The 18,075-nt window shown below is 34.2% G+C and overlaps 1 protein-coding gene across 3 annotated transcripts in view; it reads left to right on the top strand.

Annotated features, from left to right (window-relative positions):
* Positions 1–18,075, top strand: part of SEPTIN10 (septin 10) — a 62,654-nt gene that overhangs the window by 23,139 nt on the left and 21,440 nt on the right. For 2 of the 3 annotated variants that reach the window (XM_081069675.1, XM_081069673.1), the window contains exons 2-7: positions 957–1,022; positions 6,648–6,768; positions 7,186–7,381; positions 12,355–12,541; positions 15,770–15,931; positions 17,529–17,625. In XM_081069675.1, the coding sequence (XP_080925801.1) occupies positions 972–1,022; positions 6,648–6,768; positions 7,186–7,381; positions 12,355–12,541; positions 15,770–15,931; positions 17,529–17,625 (814 nt within the window). In that variant the 5' untranslated portion in view covers positions 957–971. Of the gene's footprint in view, positions 1–956; positions 1,023–6,047; positions 6,198–6,647; positions 6,769–7,185; positions 7,382–12,354; positions 12,542–15,769; positions 15,932–17,528; positions 17,626–18,075 lie in introns of all 3 variants that reach the window. The other variant, XM_081069674.1, reaches the window with a different exon arrangement.

The following is an 18,075-nucleotide window of genomic DNA, read 5'->3' as shown; positions in this document are numbered from 1 at the left end:
CTTAAACCTCTCTTCCCTGTTCCTCACTGTTACAAACACAGTGAATGTGTGTTTGGTTTACAAGTTGGAGGAACACCAGCTTTGCAGTCAAATCAGTGCTGCATCTACAGCTTACTGGCTAGTATGATTTGGGGTAAGTTACTTAAACTTGCAGAATCCCAATTTTCTCATGCAAGCTGTGGGAATGTAGAGCTCAGATCTGTTGTAAGGATTAAATAAGAACATGTACTTCAATGAGCTGGCATGGTGATGGGCGTGTAATAGGAGTATTATAGATGATAATTATTTCTACTGTAATTGGATAACTAAGGGACTTGTTCACATGTCAAAATCTCTGCTTTGCCAACTATACTGAAACTGGAGCATTAACATTTCTCTCCCCTGGCATGATAGATGGGGTATACCTAATTTTGAGTGCCTTCTTGGCCCTTAGAGTATTTTTTTCAAGTGAAAAAGCTTATTTTCCCTTTTTTAATCTTCTAAAGCCTTTCCCATAAAAGTAATGTTTTTTTGTCTTCCTGGATGCAAATGGGAGTTTACTGTTTCTCTTTTTTAATTAAAGTTTATTGGGGTGACAATTGTTAGTAAAGTTACATAGATTTCAGGTGTACAATTCTGTAATACATCATCTATATATCACACTGTGTGTTCAACACCCAGAGTCAGCTCTCTTTCCGTCACCATATATTGGATCCCCTTTAGACTGTCTTGTGTGTCTGTGTGTGTGTGTGTAAGTACATTAATGTATATTATATGTTGAATATCATAACATTATTTACTTATGCAGATACGTATCCAGCAAGAAAACCACCGTTTTAAACATGAGTCAGTCGTGTAGATTGCAAGTCAAAACTTGGTAATAATGACAATATTAGAATTCCTTTTAATGTAAATATATTTTTCAGATATAGGTGTTTTTTTTAGTAATATCTGTATTTTCTTTTAATTTTTTTCAGCTCTTTCAGCCTCACATGGCAACAAAAACTTACAAGTCCTCCCAAGTATCTGATGATGAACAAAGAGTGAGTATATCTTTTAAATATTGTAAAGTTTAAATAGGAAAATGTATAATATTAATCCATATTGTACTCCAGATATCTCTGTGATTTCAAGATAACGAATCAGAGACCTGACAGACTTTTGTTTATACTCACTTTGAAAGTGAATTAAGATTGTGTTCATTCAAGTTCAAAATCAATGATGGATTGAATAATTGGTGAATGTCCACAGTGTGTCTGTCCAGCTTGACATTAAGCAAAATAAAACTCCAACTGAAGACGAGCGCTGCTTTTGCTGAGCATACTTGCAGAACTTGGTGAAAGTAAAGAACTCCTTTAGTGACAGTGTAGGAAGTCCCTGGATGGCCCTGTCAGATGCCTTCCTGAGCTCCAGATCAGACCTTAATGTTTCCAGGGTCCTTCTAAATGTGCCTGTGTAGGAGGGATGTGTTTTGATAATTCATATTGAAATTTATATTTAAAAAGAGGGACTAAGTTTAACTTGGTGAAAGAGAGGAGTTGTCGAATTTTTTAAAAAAGAAAATTGCAAATATAAGCATGGGTGTAATTCAATAAGGTTAAATCATTTCCTTTAGTTCTGTGCTCCAGTACGTCTGCTCTTTTTCCCTCTTCCTCCACACATGCTAAGGTCCCCATGGTTTGGAAAATCGTAATTTGACCACCAAACTGCCACCCTTTTTATTTTTTTCTCTCATTGGTATTATGATAATAGTATATTTCATTTTTATCACCTCAGACTTTTTGAGTATCTCTTCCTTCTAAAATTGCTTTGCTGAAATTACTGTCACAGTCACTAGTAATCTTTTAGTGACTAATCCATTGAGTGGTCATTGCTTACTCATTCACTCTGGCCCCGTTCTTCATTAAATTATGGTGACCAATTCCATATTTTTAACAAGCTTCTTTTGTTTCCATGACATTTAAAATTATATAGCTTTAATGCCAGAAGGGATTCTATAGGCCATTTAATTCAACTTTTATCTGATAAGCTTATCACATAAAAACTAATCTTCTTGAATACTTTCATGACATAGTGTGTCTTCACTCTCTCTTTTAATCATAAAGATAACATGCTTACATGACTAAAAAAGATTTAAAGGGCACAAAAGAAAATATAGCGTACTGGTTTTCTGTTGCTCCATAACAAACTACTATGAATTTAGCTGCTTAAAACAACACCTGTTTGTTAGCTCACAGTTCTGTAGGCCAGAAGGCAGGCACAGCTGGTTTCTCTGCCTGGGGTCTCACTCAGGATGTTGGCTGGTGGGTTCTCGTTTGGAGACTCCCCTGCCAAACACCTTCAGGTTGTTGGCAGATTTCAGTTCCTTGCTAGCTGGTGCTGTCAGCTCCTAGAGATCATTAGATCCTTGCCATGTGGCTCCCTCTTATCTGTACAGCAAGAGATGACTCAAATCCTCTTCATGATTCAAATCCCTTTCACCTGGAAGTTCTCAGTCATTCCTAAGGGCTCAGCTAATTAGGTCAGGCCCACCAGGGGTAATCTTCCTTTCTAAGGTTAACTGATTTGGAACCTTAACTACAAGGCAAAAACCTTTTCATAGCAGCACCTTGAGTAGTGTTTGGTTGAATAACCAGAAAGTGTGGGTATACCTGAGGCCATACATTTTGGGGTCTATCTTAGAATTCTTCCCACCACGTATAGTCTTTTTCACCTCCAGCTCCAAGATCGCTCCCTAGTGGTAACCACTCAGTCTGTCACTGCCCTGTGAGACATTTTAATCCATATTCAGTATATATATATATGAGAATATATGAAATATGTGAATATATTTCTCAATATATGAATATATATAATATATATGTTATATATATAAATATATGAATATATATTCATATATATGAATATATATATGAGAATATATGAAATATATGAAATATATTCTCATATGATATATATTCTCATATATGAGAATATATGAAAAAAATATACCTTTTTTTAACTCCAATCACAGTAGATAAATTACTATTTAGATACTAAGCTTTGAGATTTATCCATGTTGTGGCTTGTATCAGTAGTTTAATATTCCATTGTATTGGATATACTACGATTTGTTTATCCATTCACCAGTTGTTGGACATTGTTTTTGATGTTTTCAGTTTTTGACTGTTTGGAGTAAAGCTCCTCTGAACATTTCTGCATAAGTCCTTGTGTAGATGTATGTTTTTATTTATTTTGGGTACCTACAAGTGGATTTTTTGGTTGTATAGTAATGTGTATTTAACTTTATGAAAGCTACCCATCTGTTTTCCACAATGGCTGCACCATTTTGCATTTACACCAGCAAATTTAGCAGACTTCCAATTGTTCATCATCATTTCCAACACTAGACATTATCAGCCTTTTTTAAGTTAAGTGGGAGTGTAGTGGTATCTTATTGTAATTTTAATTCCCACTTCTCTGAAAACTAATATGTTGACCACGTTTTGATTTGCTCATTGGCTATTTTGTTATCTTCTTTGTGAAGTGTCTCTTCAGTTCTTTCACACGTAAAAAAATATGGATTATCTAATTAAGTCATACATATTCTTTATTTATACGTATATTTATATTATATAAATACACAGAAGTATATGCATAAATACACTTTATATAATTACATAATCCTTGATCAGTTTTTAATTTTGATGTAGACAAATAAATAAATAAAAGCTGTCACAATATCAGATTTCATGATAAAAGCTTATGATTAGGTAGTGTAAGTACTTCAACTTTGTTCTTTTACAAAATTGTTTTTGCTATTCTACATCTTCATTTCTCTATAAATTTTAGAGTCAGCCATCATTTACTGTATTGACAGCATATTTATCCAATCTGACAATCTCCGTCTTATAATTGCAGGAACTGTCCAATATGGTAGGCACTAGCCACGTTTGGCTGTTTCAATTTAAATTAGTTAAAATTAAATACAATTTAAAAATCACTTCCTGACTTGAATTAGTCACATTTCAAATACTTAATTTAAGTGTGACTAGTCGCACAGCCCAGACACGGAACATGCCCATTACCACAAAGTTCTGCGGGGCGGCGCTGGTTTAGGTCATTTGTATTTAATTATAGATACGGCTGGGTTTAAGTCTGCCAATTTGCTACTTGATTTTTATTTGTTCTTTCATTGTTTTCCTTCCTGCCTTGTTTTGGATTAATAGAGTATTGTTATGATTGCATTCTATTTCCACTGTTGGCTTATTAACTATACCTCTGTTGTTGTTATTTTTTAATAGTAATTGATGTAGGTTTTAACTTACACATACTGCCTTCGAACAATAGAGTACTTCGTGTGTCATACAGAAACCTTACAGCAGTATGTCTCCATTTCCCCTCCTGTCCTTTGTGCTGTCATGATACATTCCACTTCTCCATGTATTATAAATCCTGTAATACGTTGTTGTTGTTGCTTTAAACATCTAATTATATTTTCAAGAAATTAAAACAAGCAAAAAGTTCTCTTATATTTACCCATATTTTTACCTTTCCAGCAATCTTCATTCCGTTTTGTAGATCTAGGTTTCTATCTATTCTCATTTTCTGTTCTCTTGAAGAACTTTTTACATCTTTTTTACTATAGGTCTGCTTGCAATGAATTGTCTCAGGTTTTGTTTGTCTGAAGATGTCTTCATTTTCCCTTGAATTGTAAAGAATATTTTCATTGGATATAGAATTCTTGGTTGTCATTTTTTTCCTTTTGACATTTTATTGATGTTTTTCTATTGTCTTCTGGTTTGCGTTGTTTCTTATGAGAAACTTGTGGTCATTTTGTTTTACTTGTGTGTAATATGTCTGCCATACCTGTGCTTGTAAAGTTTTCCTTTATCCTTGTTTTTAAACAGTTTGCTCTGACTTGCCTAGTTTTGGGTTCCTTTGAATTTTTCCTGTTTGCAGTTTGTTGAAATTTTTGGATCTCTGAGTTCATGTTTAGAAAATTGGAAAATTTTAAGTCACTCTTACTTAGATATTTCCTTTCTCCTTCCCCTGTCTGCCTTCTCTTTTCCATCTGGTATTCCAATTATAGGTAGGTTAGACCATTTGATATTGTTCCATAGTTTTTTGAGGCTCTGTTATAATTTTATCTTTTCTAGCAAAATTTTTAGCTTGGATAAATAAAGATATTTCAGCTTAGATAATAACTATCAAACAAATCTTCATTTCATTTTTTTGATCTGCTGTTAATACTATTCAATAACTTTTTTATTTCAGATGTTGCATTTTGCCATTCTAGGAATTCCATTTGTTGCCTTTGTTGTTGAGAGTTTTCATATTTCATAATTCCCTGTCATGTAACTTGTTATATCCATCTCTTTTTCCTGTAGAAAGAGTATATTTTTCTTCTTTAACATGTTTATCATTGTTATTTTAAAGTTCTTATCAGCTAATTTAACATTTGGTTCTTTTGTGGATCTCTTTCTGTTGACTTTTTTCCCTTGACTATGAATCAAATTTTTCTGCTTCTGCCTATGTAGTAATTTTTGAGATTGTGGATGATACATTCTGAAGGTACTGATTCCGTTTTCTTCTTCTGAAGAATGTTGACTTTTGTTCTAGCAGGCAGTTAAATTACTGGCTGATCTCATTGAGCCTGTTGAGGCATTGTTAGGGCAGGTGTACTTCAGTTGTGCCTTCTGCACTAGGGAACATTTCTGATTCATGGGATGTGATTCTTACTCCTAACATGTGTTCCATATAGGTTTTCAGTGGAAAGCCTTAATTGTTTACCAAACCCCTTTAACTTACAGACTTAAAATTCAAGCTCCTAAGGATAACTCTCTTGAAAGCTCTACATAACTTCCTCCAATTCCCATTTCCCCGTTAGGCTCTTTGTATTTCCTCTATACATCTGCAGTTCAGCAGTCAGCGAAAGATTTGAGGGGAGTGTATTTGCAGATTTTGGAGTCCCTCCTTCTGGAATTTTCTCCTTCAATTTTCAGCTGATCTCCCTGCCCTTATCTCCAACTGACTTCTCAACCCAGTAAGGCTGCCACTTCCATAATGTGCTCTACCTTCTTGTGCAGCAATCAGTGACTGGGGAGCACCCTCAGGAGAAAGCTGGAAAATATGCATCTCACCTTATATGGTTTCCTTCTCAAGAGTCTCCCCTCCAGTGTCTGCCTTTGGTTGCACTCCAGTGACTTGAAAGAATTGATTATAATTATTAGCAGGAGGTTAGTGTGACATAAGCTATTCTGTCTTTACTGGGAGCTGGAATTGTATCTATAATTTTGTCTTGTACTTTTTATCACTAAATATTTTACTGAAAATGTTAAAATGTTATTAAAATTATATCATAAGCATCTTTAATGACTTTAAATATTCTGTTTTGTGAATGAATATGCCTTAGTTTACTTGGGTATTTTCTTATTTTGGAAATCAAATATTTTAATGTTATAAATAGTGCTGGACTCTCATCGTATGAAGAGAAGAAGAAATACATGTTTTGAGGGTCTGGGCAGATTTCTCACAAGTTTACTTAATCACTTGTATCTTGGAGAGGTGTAACGATCATAAAAGCTTTAGTTTCTTTGATAAATTATAGTTATTCTTTCAAATTTGCTTATTTCCTATCTTAGTAAAAGTTTTGTTTTTATTGTTGCTGTTCTTTTGTTTTTCTTCAGCAAAAAAAAGAAAAAATTCGTTCTTTATCTATGTCTGGCCATGTTGGTTTTGAGAGTTTGCCTGATCAACTGGTCAATAGATCCATTCAGCAAGGCTTCTGTTTTAATATTCTCTGTGTTGGTAAGTGCCAGACTCTTCCTCTAAATTGTTCCTTCATGTTCCTTGTGCGTACGTCATTCTTGTAAGCTGTGTGGTATACATGTCATCAATTTGAGATCATGATCATAGATATTTTTCAGTTATTTAAATTCTATCAGTTTTGTGTTTTTGATTTTTTTTTAAACTGTACTGTTTTAAACTTTTTGTTTGTTCTTTAAACATTTCAGTGCTTTCTTCAGAGCTCTGAGTAACCTAGCATACATGTTCATTTTTATGCTCTGCTAATGACTCAGTGGACCACCCTTAGCATGTATTTCTTTCATGGACACCTCAGCCTTTGAAATAATTGGGATCCTTGAAAGCACTCTAAGAGTTCATAGTTCTGTTTTTTTACATCCATTCTGTGCACCTGTAAAGATGTACCTTTGTTTCTTTCAGGGGAGACTGGAATTGGAAAATCAACGCTGATTGATACATTGTTTAATACTAATTTTGAAGACCATGAATCCTCACATTTTTACCCACATGTTAGACTTAAAGCTCAGACATATGAACTCCAAGAAAGTAATGTTCGATTGAAATTGACCATTGTGAATACAGTGGGATTTGGTGACCAAATAAACAAAGACAAGAGGTACATGTTTTCTTCTAATAATAAAACAAGTTTTTCTTATTTCAAGATATTTGTCTTCTTGCCTCATCACCTGTGATTTGATTTTCTACTATGGAAATCCATATCTTTCCTCCCAGACTTAATTTTTTAAATAATTGAGCAATGTTTTGTTCTCATTTACAAATTGACATTTTTATATCTAGTTGTCTAATTTGTTTAGAATAATTTGAATCACATTCTTAAAAGGTGTATTTCAGCAAAAATCATTTTAATTAATTCCTGATATTCCAATTCAGTGTATATTAAGTGATGTGTACTAATTTTCAGGCAGGACTTATGTCATTGAGGCAGGAAAAAAAAAGACATACACAATGCTAAATATGTAATGGCCAAATCCATGGTACATAAACTTTTTTGTGAAATTCTAAGCAAATTAGCCAGGTACATTATTAAGCGTTATAGGAAGGGTTTGAGAATGAAATTTCTACTTTATATTATGGAATTGTTTCTCCTATGGTATTATAAAGATTGAGTATAGATTCTGTATGCAATTTAAACTATGAAAGGAGGAAATAGATTAGGGTAAAGCAATAATTTTTGTTCTTTTTTTGAAATGTATATATTTTCTTTATTAGAGGTAATTTCCACTTTTCTGAATTTGGCTTTAGAGGGAAAATATTTTGCATAATTAATGTTCTTTGTGTGACTTGTGTTAGCTTGCTTTCTGTACATTTGTGTGTTCCACTTTAAATTTCAAGAAATGACTTGTATCGGCTTTTTGGAAGGAAATTAGTGGCGGAGGCAAAGACCTGTGGCATGTTGGTTTAAATCTTACTAATTTTTAAATTATTTTCTACACAGATATCTTATATGGCTTTACTTAAATTTATCCTTAGGTAGTTGACATTTTTGATGCTCTCATACATGGTATATTTTTAAAATACTTCATTTTCTATTTGGTGTATAGCAATATAATTGATTCTGCATATATCAACATCTGTAAACTCTCTAGTTCTAACAATTTCTCTTTAATATTGTTTAGATTTTCTATGTAATGTAATAGTATAATCTACTATTATTTATAATATAAATAATGACATTTATATTTCTTCCTTTCTAGTTCTTGTTTTTCTTTTTAAATAAGTTTTATTGATGTATAATTTACATAGAAAAAATAAAATGCACTTTTTTTTAAATGTACAATTTAATTAATTTGTGCATTAAATATATATAGGTGTGTAACCACCACCGTCGCTGTAACATAGGAAATGTCCATAGTCTTGGGTACTTTCCTCACATGCAGATCAGTGCTTCCCCAAAGCCACCAGGGAACGACTCTCCGGATCTCTAGGGCTTTCTGTTGGTGCAGCTCCCTCCGTTCCAGTGTTCTTAACCACAAATTCTGTTAGGTTGGTGCAAAAGTAACTGGTTTAAAAAGGTTAAAAACAATTGCAAAAACCGCAGTTATTTTTGCACCAACCTAACAGTTGCTTTGGCTTCCCTGAGCTTCTTTCTACCTATATCTCCTCAACTCATTACTGAGTCGGCCAGGCTCTGTTTTCTTCTGTGCTATGTGGTGGAAACTTGTCTCCGGGCAGTAAGTTGGGGAAATCATAGGTTTTCCCTCATTTATTTCCCTTCTCTATAATCACAATTTTACAGTTTTCATTTTTCTTATTTCATTAATTTCTGCTTTTAAGTCTATAATTGCCGTTTTTTAGAGCAAATTCCATCTAATTTGCTCTAATTTTTCTCTTGTAGAGCTTCTTGTCTTAAGTCTTAAGTCTGTGTTGTCGGACTTCGGTATAGGGACATCAACTTTCTTTTATGTATGGTGTTTTCTTCCGATCCTTTTACTTTTCAACCTTTCTGTATCCTTGTGTTTTAGATGTGTTTCCTATTAAGGATATAGTGGGCAATTATTTTCTTTCTTCCCATTGAAGATACATTCCACTGTCTCCTGGCTTCTGTTTTTACTGTTGAGAAATCAGCTGTTGGTCTGTCTGCCTCTTAAGAGTACTCTCGTTTTATTCCCCTAGTGCTTTTAAGATCTTGGTTTTTGCTGTTCTCCAGTTTTACCATATCTGTGTTTTCATTTATTTCTGATTTATCTCGCTTGTGATTTGTTTGACTTCTTGAGTCTGAACAGCTTCATCAATTCTTTATTAATCGGAGGCATCATCTCTTTAAATATTGCTTCTGCCCCTTTTTATGTCTCCTTTCCTCCTGAAAATTTGGTGAAATGTATGTTATATCTTAGACCTTCTGGTTATGTCTTCTACGTCTCTTACTCTTAATCTCTCTTCCATATTTTTATCTTTTTCCCCCCTCTCTGCTGCTTTCTGGATAATTATTTTTAATTTATTTGCCAGTATACTAATTCTTTCTTCAGCTTTGTCCAATATGCTATTAAGCTAATCCATTGAGTTGTTAATTTTGTTTTATGTTTTTCAAACCTGTATATTCTGTGTAGTTCACGTTTATAGCTATAGCATCACTTTTTAGTACTTTACTATTCCCAGCACGTACATTCAAATTTGCCTTTCATTTCTATTTCATTTATCTCTATTTATAATTATATCTTATAGTATATTAAAATTTTACAGTTATTTTACTGATGCTTTTTTTTTTCCTTCTCATTCATGATGCTTTCCATTTTCTTACACGCTTGGTTATTTTTTATTATAGTTATGACCTGTGAAAAATTATTTGCAGAGATACTTGAGGTCTAAGATGAAGATGTCTTCCTTTGAACAGATTTGGACTTGCTTATGTTAGGTCCCTCTGGGCATTAATACTCTGAGTCTCCCTAAACCTATTTCATGGCTTGAGGTTCCCAAAATCAAAGAGGCAGTGTGCACCTGTGCTGCAGATACGTATAAGGGCCGACCCTGTCACCACAAGGTCTCAACGATGGGTCTTTCTTTCCTTTGTTTTTATATTTCCTATTTCATTTAGTGCCAGGGCAGCCTTCCCTACAGATTCTTGGAGAAAGGGGAGGGAATCGAGGGTTTACTTGTAGTTCTTTTTTACCCTGAAGGCTTAGGCTTTTAGGATCTCAGCTCAATGTGGAGAGGCAGTCTTTCAATAGATTTCCACCTTGTGTAGGCCCTGGACTTTGATTTCTTCCTCTTTGTCCTGTGAGTCCTTCAGAAGCAAAGCCCAAGAATTAGATTGACAGATAGCCTCAGGACGAAACTAGCATTGATGCTTTTAGTGCAGGGGCCGCATAGTAAATATTTCAAGCTTTGGAGGACGTATGGTCTCTCTCCACACTACTCAGCTGTTCCATTGTAACACAAAAGCAGCCATAGACAGTGCATAAACAAATGAATGTGGCTGTGTTTCAGTAAATCTTTGCTGGCAAAAATAGGCATCAGCCTGATTTGGTCCATTTATTTACTGACCCTTACTCTAGTCCTCTGCTTACTCTCTGAGTTTCCACATTCTCTTCAGTTTTGACCTGGTTAATTCCTTGCCACTTTATGAGTACTTTGATGTTTTTAAGAGGTGATTTTTATATTTTAAGCCAGTGTCTTTCATTTCATTGGAACAGTGTGTCTGCAATTTACTGGAAATGAAAGAATTCATTTTACTATGGAAGAATTCCTAATAGTATATTCATTTAGCAGAAACTGTTTATGGTTTTCATTTATGACAAGGATAATGCAAAACATTCAGATAGAGGAAAGTTTATGGCTATTTAGGTCATATAATAGGTCATGTTAGTGATCTATTTTGTCATTAATAAAAGCTTATTTGGAATTTTTATGTTAAATGTGTATTTACAGATTAATTTTTACTGTTTTATTATTTTGGGAAGGGAATCATCTTGGGTCACATTTAGACCAGTTTCCCAAGGATGGTGTTCCTAGTAGCCCATCTGATAATGTTCAAGGTATTACGCTAGTTGTTGTAGAGAACACAAAAGTATAAGGTACTGTCTCTGTCCTCACATTATGTACCATCTGCATGGGGAGAACAAGGTATTCTGTGACTTTAAAGAGGTGATAATCCTCAAGGACTAGAAGGGTCAGGAATTTGGGGGAAGAATTCAGTTCTGTACACATTTATTGAGTACCTCAGCTGCAAAAGGTTCTGCTCCATTTGGGGGCTATAAAGGTGTTCAGGGAATTTAACAGACGAAAAACTTCCTGTTATTTTCACTTGAAAACCCAAATTTGCTTAATGAGAATAGTTAAGAGTAGAAAGTTGTTATGTAGGCCGTGTGATTTAGCATATGAAAATGAAGTGGAACATTCACAAACTAATCTTCCAAGAAAATTAGCTCAGTGCTCTCCACACGCCCTGTGATATGGTTTGCATCTTGAAGGATGAATAGAATGAAACAGCTCTAGGGAAGGAGGCATGCCAGGGAGGAGAAGCAAACAGAGCAAGGACTCAGAGGATTGGCTGTGATGTGCCTTTTCTCTTTGTTCATAATTAAGTGAAAATAAAATCATGCCTGAATTACTAGTTTGATACTTTCATTTGATGTGTACCTTTCCTCCTTAATATGTTAGTACTTTTCGTGCCTTACAAATCTGATTTAAGAAGCAAGAAGTCATGGAATTTGACTTAAATATCTTTTAAGTTATTGATACCCATGCCTTTTCTCAGTTAAATAATATGCCATGTCCATTTTGATTACAATTAGATGCCTATCTTCATTCAGCAGTCTGGGAAGTGTGGGAACCTTTGTCAGAAAGAGATCCATTGTATGAATGAACGTGAGGATGAATCGATGTAAATTAAATATTATTTCTATAAACCAGTTTAAAGCACAGTTTGTCCTGATGGTTTCAAAGTACTGCCTTTGTACATGCATGTTCTGCACAATTTGTTTTATTACTAAAGTTACCAGTTCAGCCTAGATATTAACTGCTTATTAATTGGTGAAAATATAGCTCTCAGACTTTAGAGTTACATAAATATCTTGTTAGGGTAGCATGAATATGCTATTGTATTTAATATTTTAATAATTGTTTTTTTAGCTACCAACCGATAGTTGACTATATAGATGCTCAGTTTGAGGCCTATCTCCAAGAAGAACTAAAGATTAAGCGTTCTCTCTTTAACTACCATGATTCTCGTATCCACGTGTGCCTCTACTTCATCTCACCAACAGGCCACTCGCTGAAGACACTTGATCTCTTAACTATGAAGAGCCTTGACAGCAAGGTGGGTTTGGAAAAAGAGTCAGCGTATCCTGTTTTAATATTTGTTTTGAATTATTAAAGTAGCTTTATGATAATTATACATAATAACCGTTTTATGCTGTGCATTTTTATAACATTTGATAAGTTTCAGTGTTAGGTTATTTTCCAGAGAAATTCAGATCGGAAGATGAGATGCAAAGAAAAAACATTAACATAAACATTTAGTTCTTTTTTAAATATTAAATTGCGGGTCAGAATATGGGAATTCATGTACATATTTTTCAATATGGAATTTATTTGACACTAGTTTTACTTTATGACACTATTGAGAAGTTCATTGACAAAGATTAAGACTTATTGTTTTATCATATAGTAAGTTATAGTTTAATTTGAACTATACCAAGAAAACCTACTTTTGAATTTCTGACCCAAGGAGCTATATATAAATTCAGGAAACTATGAAAAAATATTACAAATTAACTCACTTTAGACTTTTTATTTATTTAAAAGATGGTTAAAGACTACTGTCTTAAAAAAAATCTACAGAGTTCTGTAACCTTTGATGGTATGAGAAATACAGCTTGCATTATCCTGGATAATAGTTTTATGAGACACTATTCAGAAAGCAAGGGCAATCTGGACACTACTACTTTCAATATATTATAGATATCGGTATGGAAAACATGAAGGCCTGCTAGTGAAGTCTTTGTGCGTAGATTGACTGACTTTTGACTAGTGGTCCAGTCCCCTGGTTTTAGCAAAAACTTGATGAAGCTTATGTGATAGCCTTTTCATTTGATCAGATTTTCTAACCATTTAGCCAGTTATTTTCATAGTTGAGTCTGATTATATGGAAGTTCATATTTATTAATGGAACATAAAAGCAAGAGTGTGCAACTTTGTCTTAACTAGACAGAAGCAGCATGGTATAATTCCTATAAAGATCATAGAAATTGGTGTCAGTGGAGGCTGGTTTTAAATATTGGCTCTGTCACTTAATAGCTATGTGTTCTTGGGCAAGTTTCTTTAGTCCTCTGAGCCTCAGTTTCCTCACCTCTAAAATAAAAACTAGGCAGTTTTTAAAAGAAGTGATCTCAAGAGGCTGATGTGAAGATTAATTAAATTGATAGTTTGTCTTTTGTTCCTAGAAGCAGAACACACCACTGCTTAACATGAAAAGTTACCTTATCTTATGCAAATAGTGACAGGTTACCATCAATGTGAAACATCTGTTACTTTCCCTCCCCCATATACAAACACACATTATGTTTATCTTACGGTCTATATTGTGTCCTCCCAGCCTATTGATAGTGATGCCCTGTGTTAGGAATGCTCGAGGTACTCCGCCTGCATTTACTTGTAGTGTGAGTCCCCCAGCCATTCCCTGACCACCACCAGGGGAAGCATTGGTACTGGGCCGACCCTTGTGGTTCTTACTATGATCTCAGAGTTCACTTCAGCAAGAAACCATCAGGCAACTTTGAAGAACAAGATTTGTTACTCACAGATCCTGGAGTATACACAGCATACCCAAAGGGCCACACAGTGAGGTCAAGAGAAGAGAGAAAAGGAGGGCATGTGAACCTGGGGTTCTGCCTTTATCAGGGTCCAAGGTTGGGGTGTTGAGGGTTTCACGGGTTCACTCTGTTGGTGAATTTAAAGCCTAAGAGTGAGAATTAGAGCACGGGAAGGGAGAAGTGGCCTTAATCAAGGGGTCAGTTTGTTAGGTTGCCCAAGCTTTCTAAAAAGGGGACTTCCTGGATGGGGATGGTCTGTTTCTTTATCTAATTGTTTTCTAGTACCTCTGTCATGTAGCTGGCAGTATTTTTATTCAAGATTGATGTCTTTGAAATGGATACCTTGGCAATGAAAAGCTTAATGTCAGGCACTTTTATTACAACCAAAAAGCTTAATGTAGGTACTTACACTACAGCCTACTTTCTGCTGTTTATTGTGGAAGTAATTATAAATTATTAACTTGGCATAATTACTGAATACTGAAGTACATAATATTGAAACCAAGAACGTGGCATCAACTTTTTATGTACTTCGACTAATTTAACGTGAAAGCTATTTACCCACAGTTGTTGGAAAGTTTTCTGTCATTTATTTCATGGATAATTTTTTAAAATCTTTACTTTCATTGGAGCATGTTTAAGACTAATAAATCCAAACATACTAGTAAATCAGTGTGAAATTGGACAAGAGAAAAAAATTTAAGAATAGGAATTATGGTTTTTACTTTTCACTTTCATTCTGAAAAGTACATTGATGCTTTACTCTTTTGACACATATGACTAATTAGCCTGAAGTTTTTTGCTAAGTAAAAACAAAAAAGCCTACAAACCCCTAAATGTGTATAGACATCAACCCTTGGTTGGGTCGTTAATCTTATAGAATTAGCTTTACAAGGTGGTTGGTCTTCATGACCCCAATTCTCTTCCTCTCTGGCCAATGATAGGACTTTAGATAATGCTGAGAGGGTTAGTCCTTTGAGTCATGAACAGCTTCGGTTGGTATTCATAAAGTTTCCTTTTTCAAAATCTAGGTAGGAGTCTCTGACAGTGGGTCACAGATTGGGTGAATTCTTTGGGGAAAAGGGGCCTGCTGAAATGAGAGGCAGAAGGAGAAACTTCAACTGTTTCATAGTTTTGTGGGGGTCAGTCATCCTAATTACTTATTGCTTAGATTATTAAGAAATAAAAAATTCTTGGTGAACTTACTGCTTACATTTTATTGTATAGATAGAATTGTAAGAGACTTTGAAAAGAGAGAAGAAAATGTGAGATTTCTAAACCTAAATTCAGATGAAAGATTAATATTATAAGAGCTGTGCTTTTTTTTAGCAGCAGTTATTGTAAGGCCAGCATTTGCAGGAAGGACAGTGTAGGGGTATATGGTAAGGATGAAGCCAGTGCTTATCTAGGTCAGGAGGTGGTAAGCTTTTTCTGTGAAAGGCCAGGTAGTAACTACTTTAGGCTTTGCAGGCCTCATGGTCTCTGATATAACTACTCATCTCTACTATTTTAACAGGAAAGTGGCTATAGACAATATGTAAATAAATGGGCCTAGCTGTGTTCCAATAAATCTTTGTTTATATAAGCAGGCAGTGAGCTGGACTGTAGTTTGCTCATCACTTGATCGAGGTTAAGGACATTTGTCAGACATGTAGTGGTTTTGAATGCAAAAACTGCAGGATGAAAATATAAATCCTCAGATATGAGATTTTGTTTTTCTTTAATCTTAATAGGTGAACATTATACCAGTGATTGCCAAAGCAGATGCAATTTCTAAAACTGAATTACAGAGGTTTAAGATCAAGCTCATGAGTGAATTGGTCAGCAATGGCGTCCAGATATACCAGTTCCCAACAGATGATGAAACTATTGCTAAAATCAATGCTTCAATGAATGTGAGCTCCTAACTGAATATTAATTCTGTTTTACATGTGAAAAAAAGTAATTTATAGGTAACATTACTACTAATATATTTTCACTTGTCTTCCAAAAAGACTTCAAACAAGGTGAATTTTCAAAAAGTCTAATATAGGAAAATGTTTTATTTTCTAGAGTTGAAAAAAGTATAATGGAAATATATTTTTAAGCATGTTTTCTTTCCTCTCTACTTTCATGTAAATAAAGGGATGTATTTGTGAGACTGAGATAGCCCTTTTGTGGAACCATACTCAATTGCCTTAGAAAGATTCCTTTCTATCCTGTCTTTAAAAACATGAGAAGACTTTGTAGCCTCCTTGGATGCTTTAGAATCTTAAAATCTTTAAGGAGATCTTTCCAATCTGGTATTTAAGCTTATTCTCCCTTAAAGTATCACACATACATATTGAACATTCACATAACTTTTAGCTTAATATAATTGAAGCTGACTAAGTTCTTTGTGTTACTTTCTTCAGGCTACCAAATTTCTTAAATATCTGGTTATATTTTGAAGGATCATGGGTTTTGGAGTCAGACAGACTTAACCATATATTCTGTGGGAGTTATTAACCTCCCGAGACTATTAACTTACCTACAAAGTTGGGTTACTAATACCTATCTTAAAGGTTGTTGAGGAGACACAACTTGAGTGCACTGCCTAACACAGTGACACTCAGTAACTGTTCCTTCCATGTCTCTTTTTTCACTTTCTGGCTTTTTATACTCCCATTTATTTTAAGATACTTCAATAAATATATAAAAACCTGACTAATGTAAATGACTAATGTAAATGTAAGTGATCTTAATTTCTATGTGTCATATTGCCTTTACATCTAATTTCTATGTCCATCTGGAATAATTTTTCAGAAAGGCACAATCAAGAGACTAAATGTCAATTGTTACATATTAAACATAATACTTAATACTTTTTACATTAGACTTTTCCCCTATATTACTTCTCAGCTTCAGATAGACCAATCTAATCACTGACTCTAAATCTGGCTTTTGTGTCTTTGTTCAAAATTTTCTCCTTACCTAAGTGAGTTCTTCTACTCTACTTGATCTGTCTCTAGTTTGGATTGTATCTTCCTGCACAATGATCTCTCACTCCTCTAAATTCTGTAATATTTACTGTATTTAGCATTAGTTTGAGACAAATATTATTTTATATTAGTTTCATATTTATACACACACTACATAGATATATCCTTACTCGAGTTATATATATGTGTGTGTGAGTGTGAGTGCACGTGCACCATTTCCTCAACATTGTCTTTTAGGGTAAAGATAATATTGAGGGAAATGATATCTCTGCTAGAATTCATTCTCTTTGTATGTTTTTATAACATGTAGGGGGGATGCTAAGTAAATCATTTTCTTTATAGGACCTGAAAATGACTCTGGTAGTACAGTTGGCACATACTCACTGCAAAGTTTTAAAATCTGAGGCATAATGAATCATTTGATTTTAATAAATTTGCTCTTTAATATATTTTCTCTGTTATTTTTATAAAACTATTTTAGTCATTTATCACATTGGTATGAGATGTGATTGATATCATGGTTTCTTTCCAGGGACACTTGCCATTTGCTGTTGTAGGAAGTATGGATGAGGTAAAAGTTGGAAATAAGATGGTCAAAGCTCGTCAGTACCCTTGGGGTGTTGTACAAGGTAAATGAGATAAATGATGCCTAGAAATATTTATGTCGCCTAATAGTCTCAAAGTTGCATTTAATGCATTCTTTGAGGTGATGCTTATTTTGGATTATGACTGGTTGTCAGAAAAGTTGGCCATGTTCTGTTTAGCCAAGTCTGTAGAGACCAGGCAGAGCCTTTCCATTTACCTGCCCAGGTGTGCCAAGACATTCGGAAAGTGGGACACATGGGTCAGGTACTTTGAACAAAATTTGAGTGTAAATAATAGTGTTTAAACGTGATATGTAAACTAATTATTTTGTAATTCTAGGGTACAATAAACTATCATTATAAATTTATATATTTTTATTCCAAAGTATTGTCAACTATTTCCAAAACAAACCAGTCAGGTAACTAAAAAATGGGAGGATTTATTTAGTATTATAATAAGTAATGAGTACTATCTGGTTCATTTACTTGTGAAGC

Source organism: Rhinolophus hipposideros, assembly GCF_964194185.1.
Source record: "Rhinolophus hipposideros genome assembly, chromosome: 12".
NCBI lineage: Eukaryota > Metazoa > Chordata > Mammalia > Chiroptera > Rhinolophidae > Rhinolophus > Rhinolophus hipposideros.
Note: the sequence above shows the minus strand (reverse complement) of the source record. Positions and strands in the feature narration are given on the sequence as shown.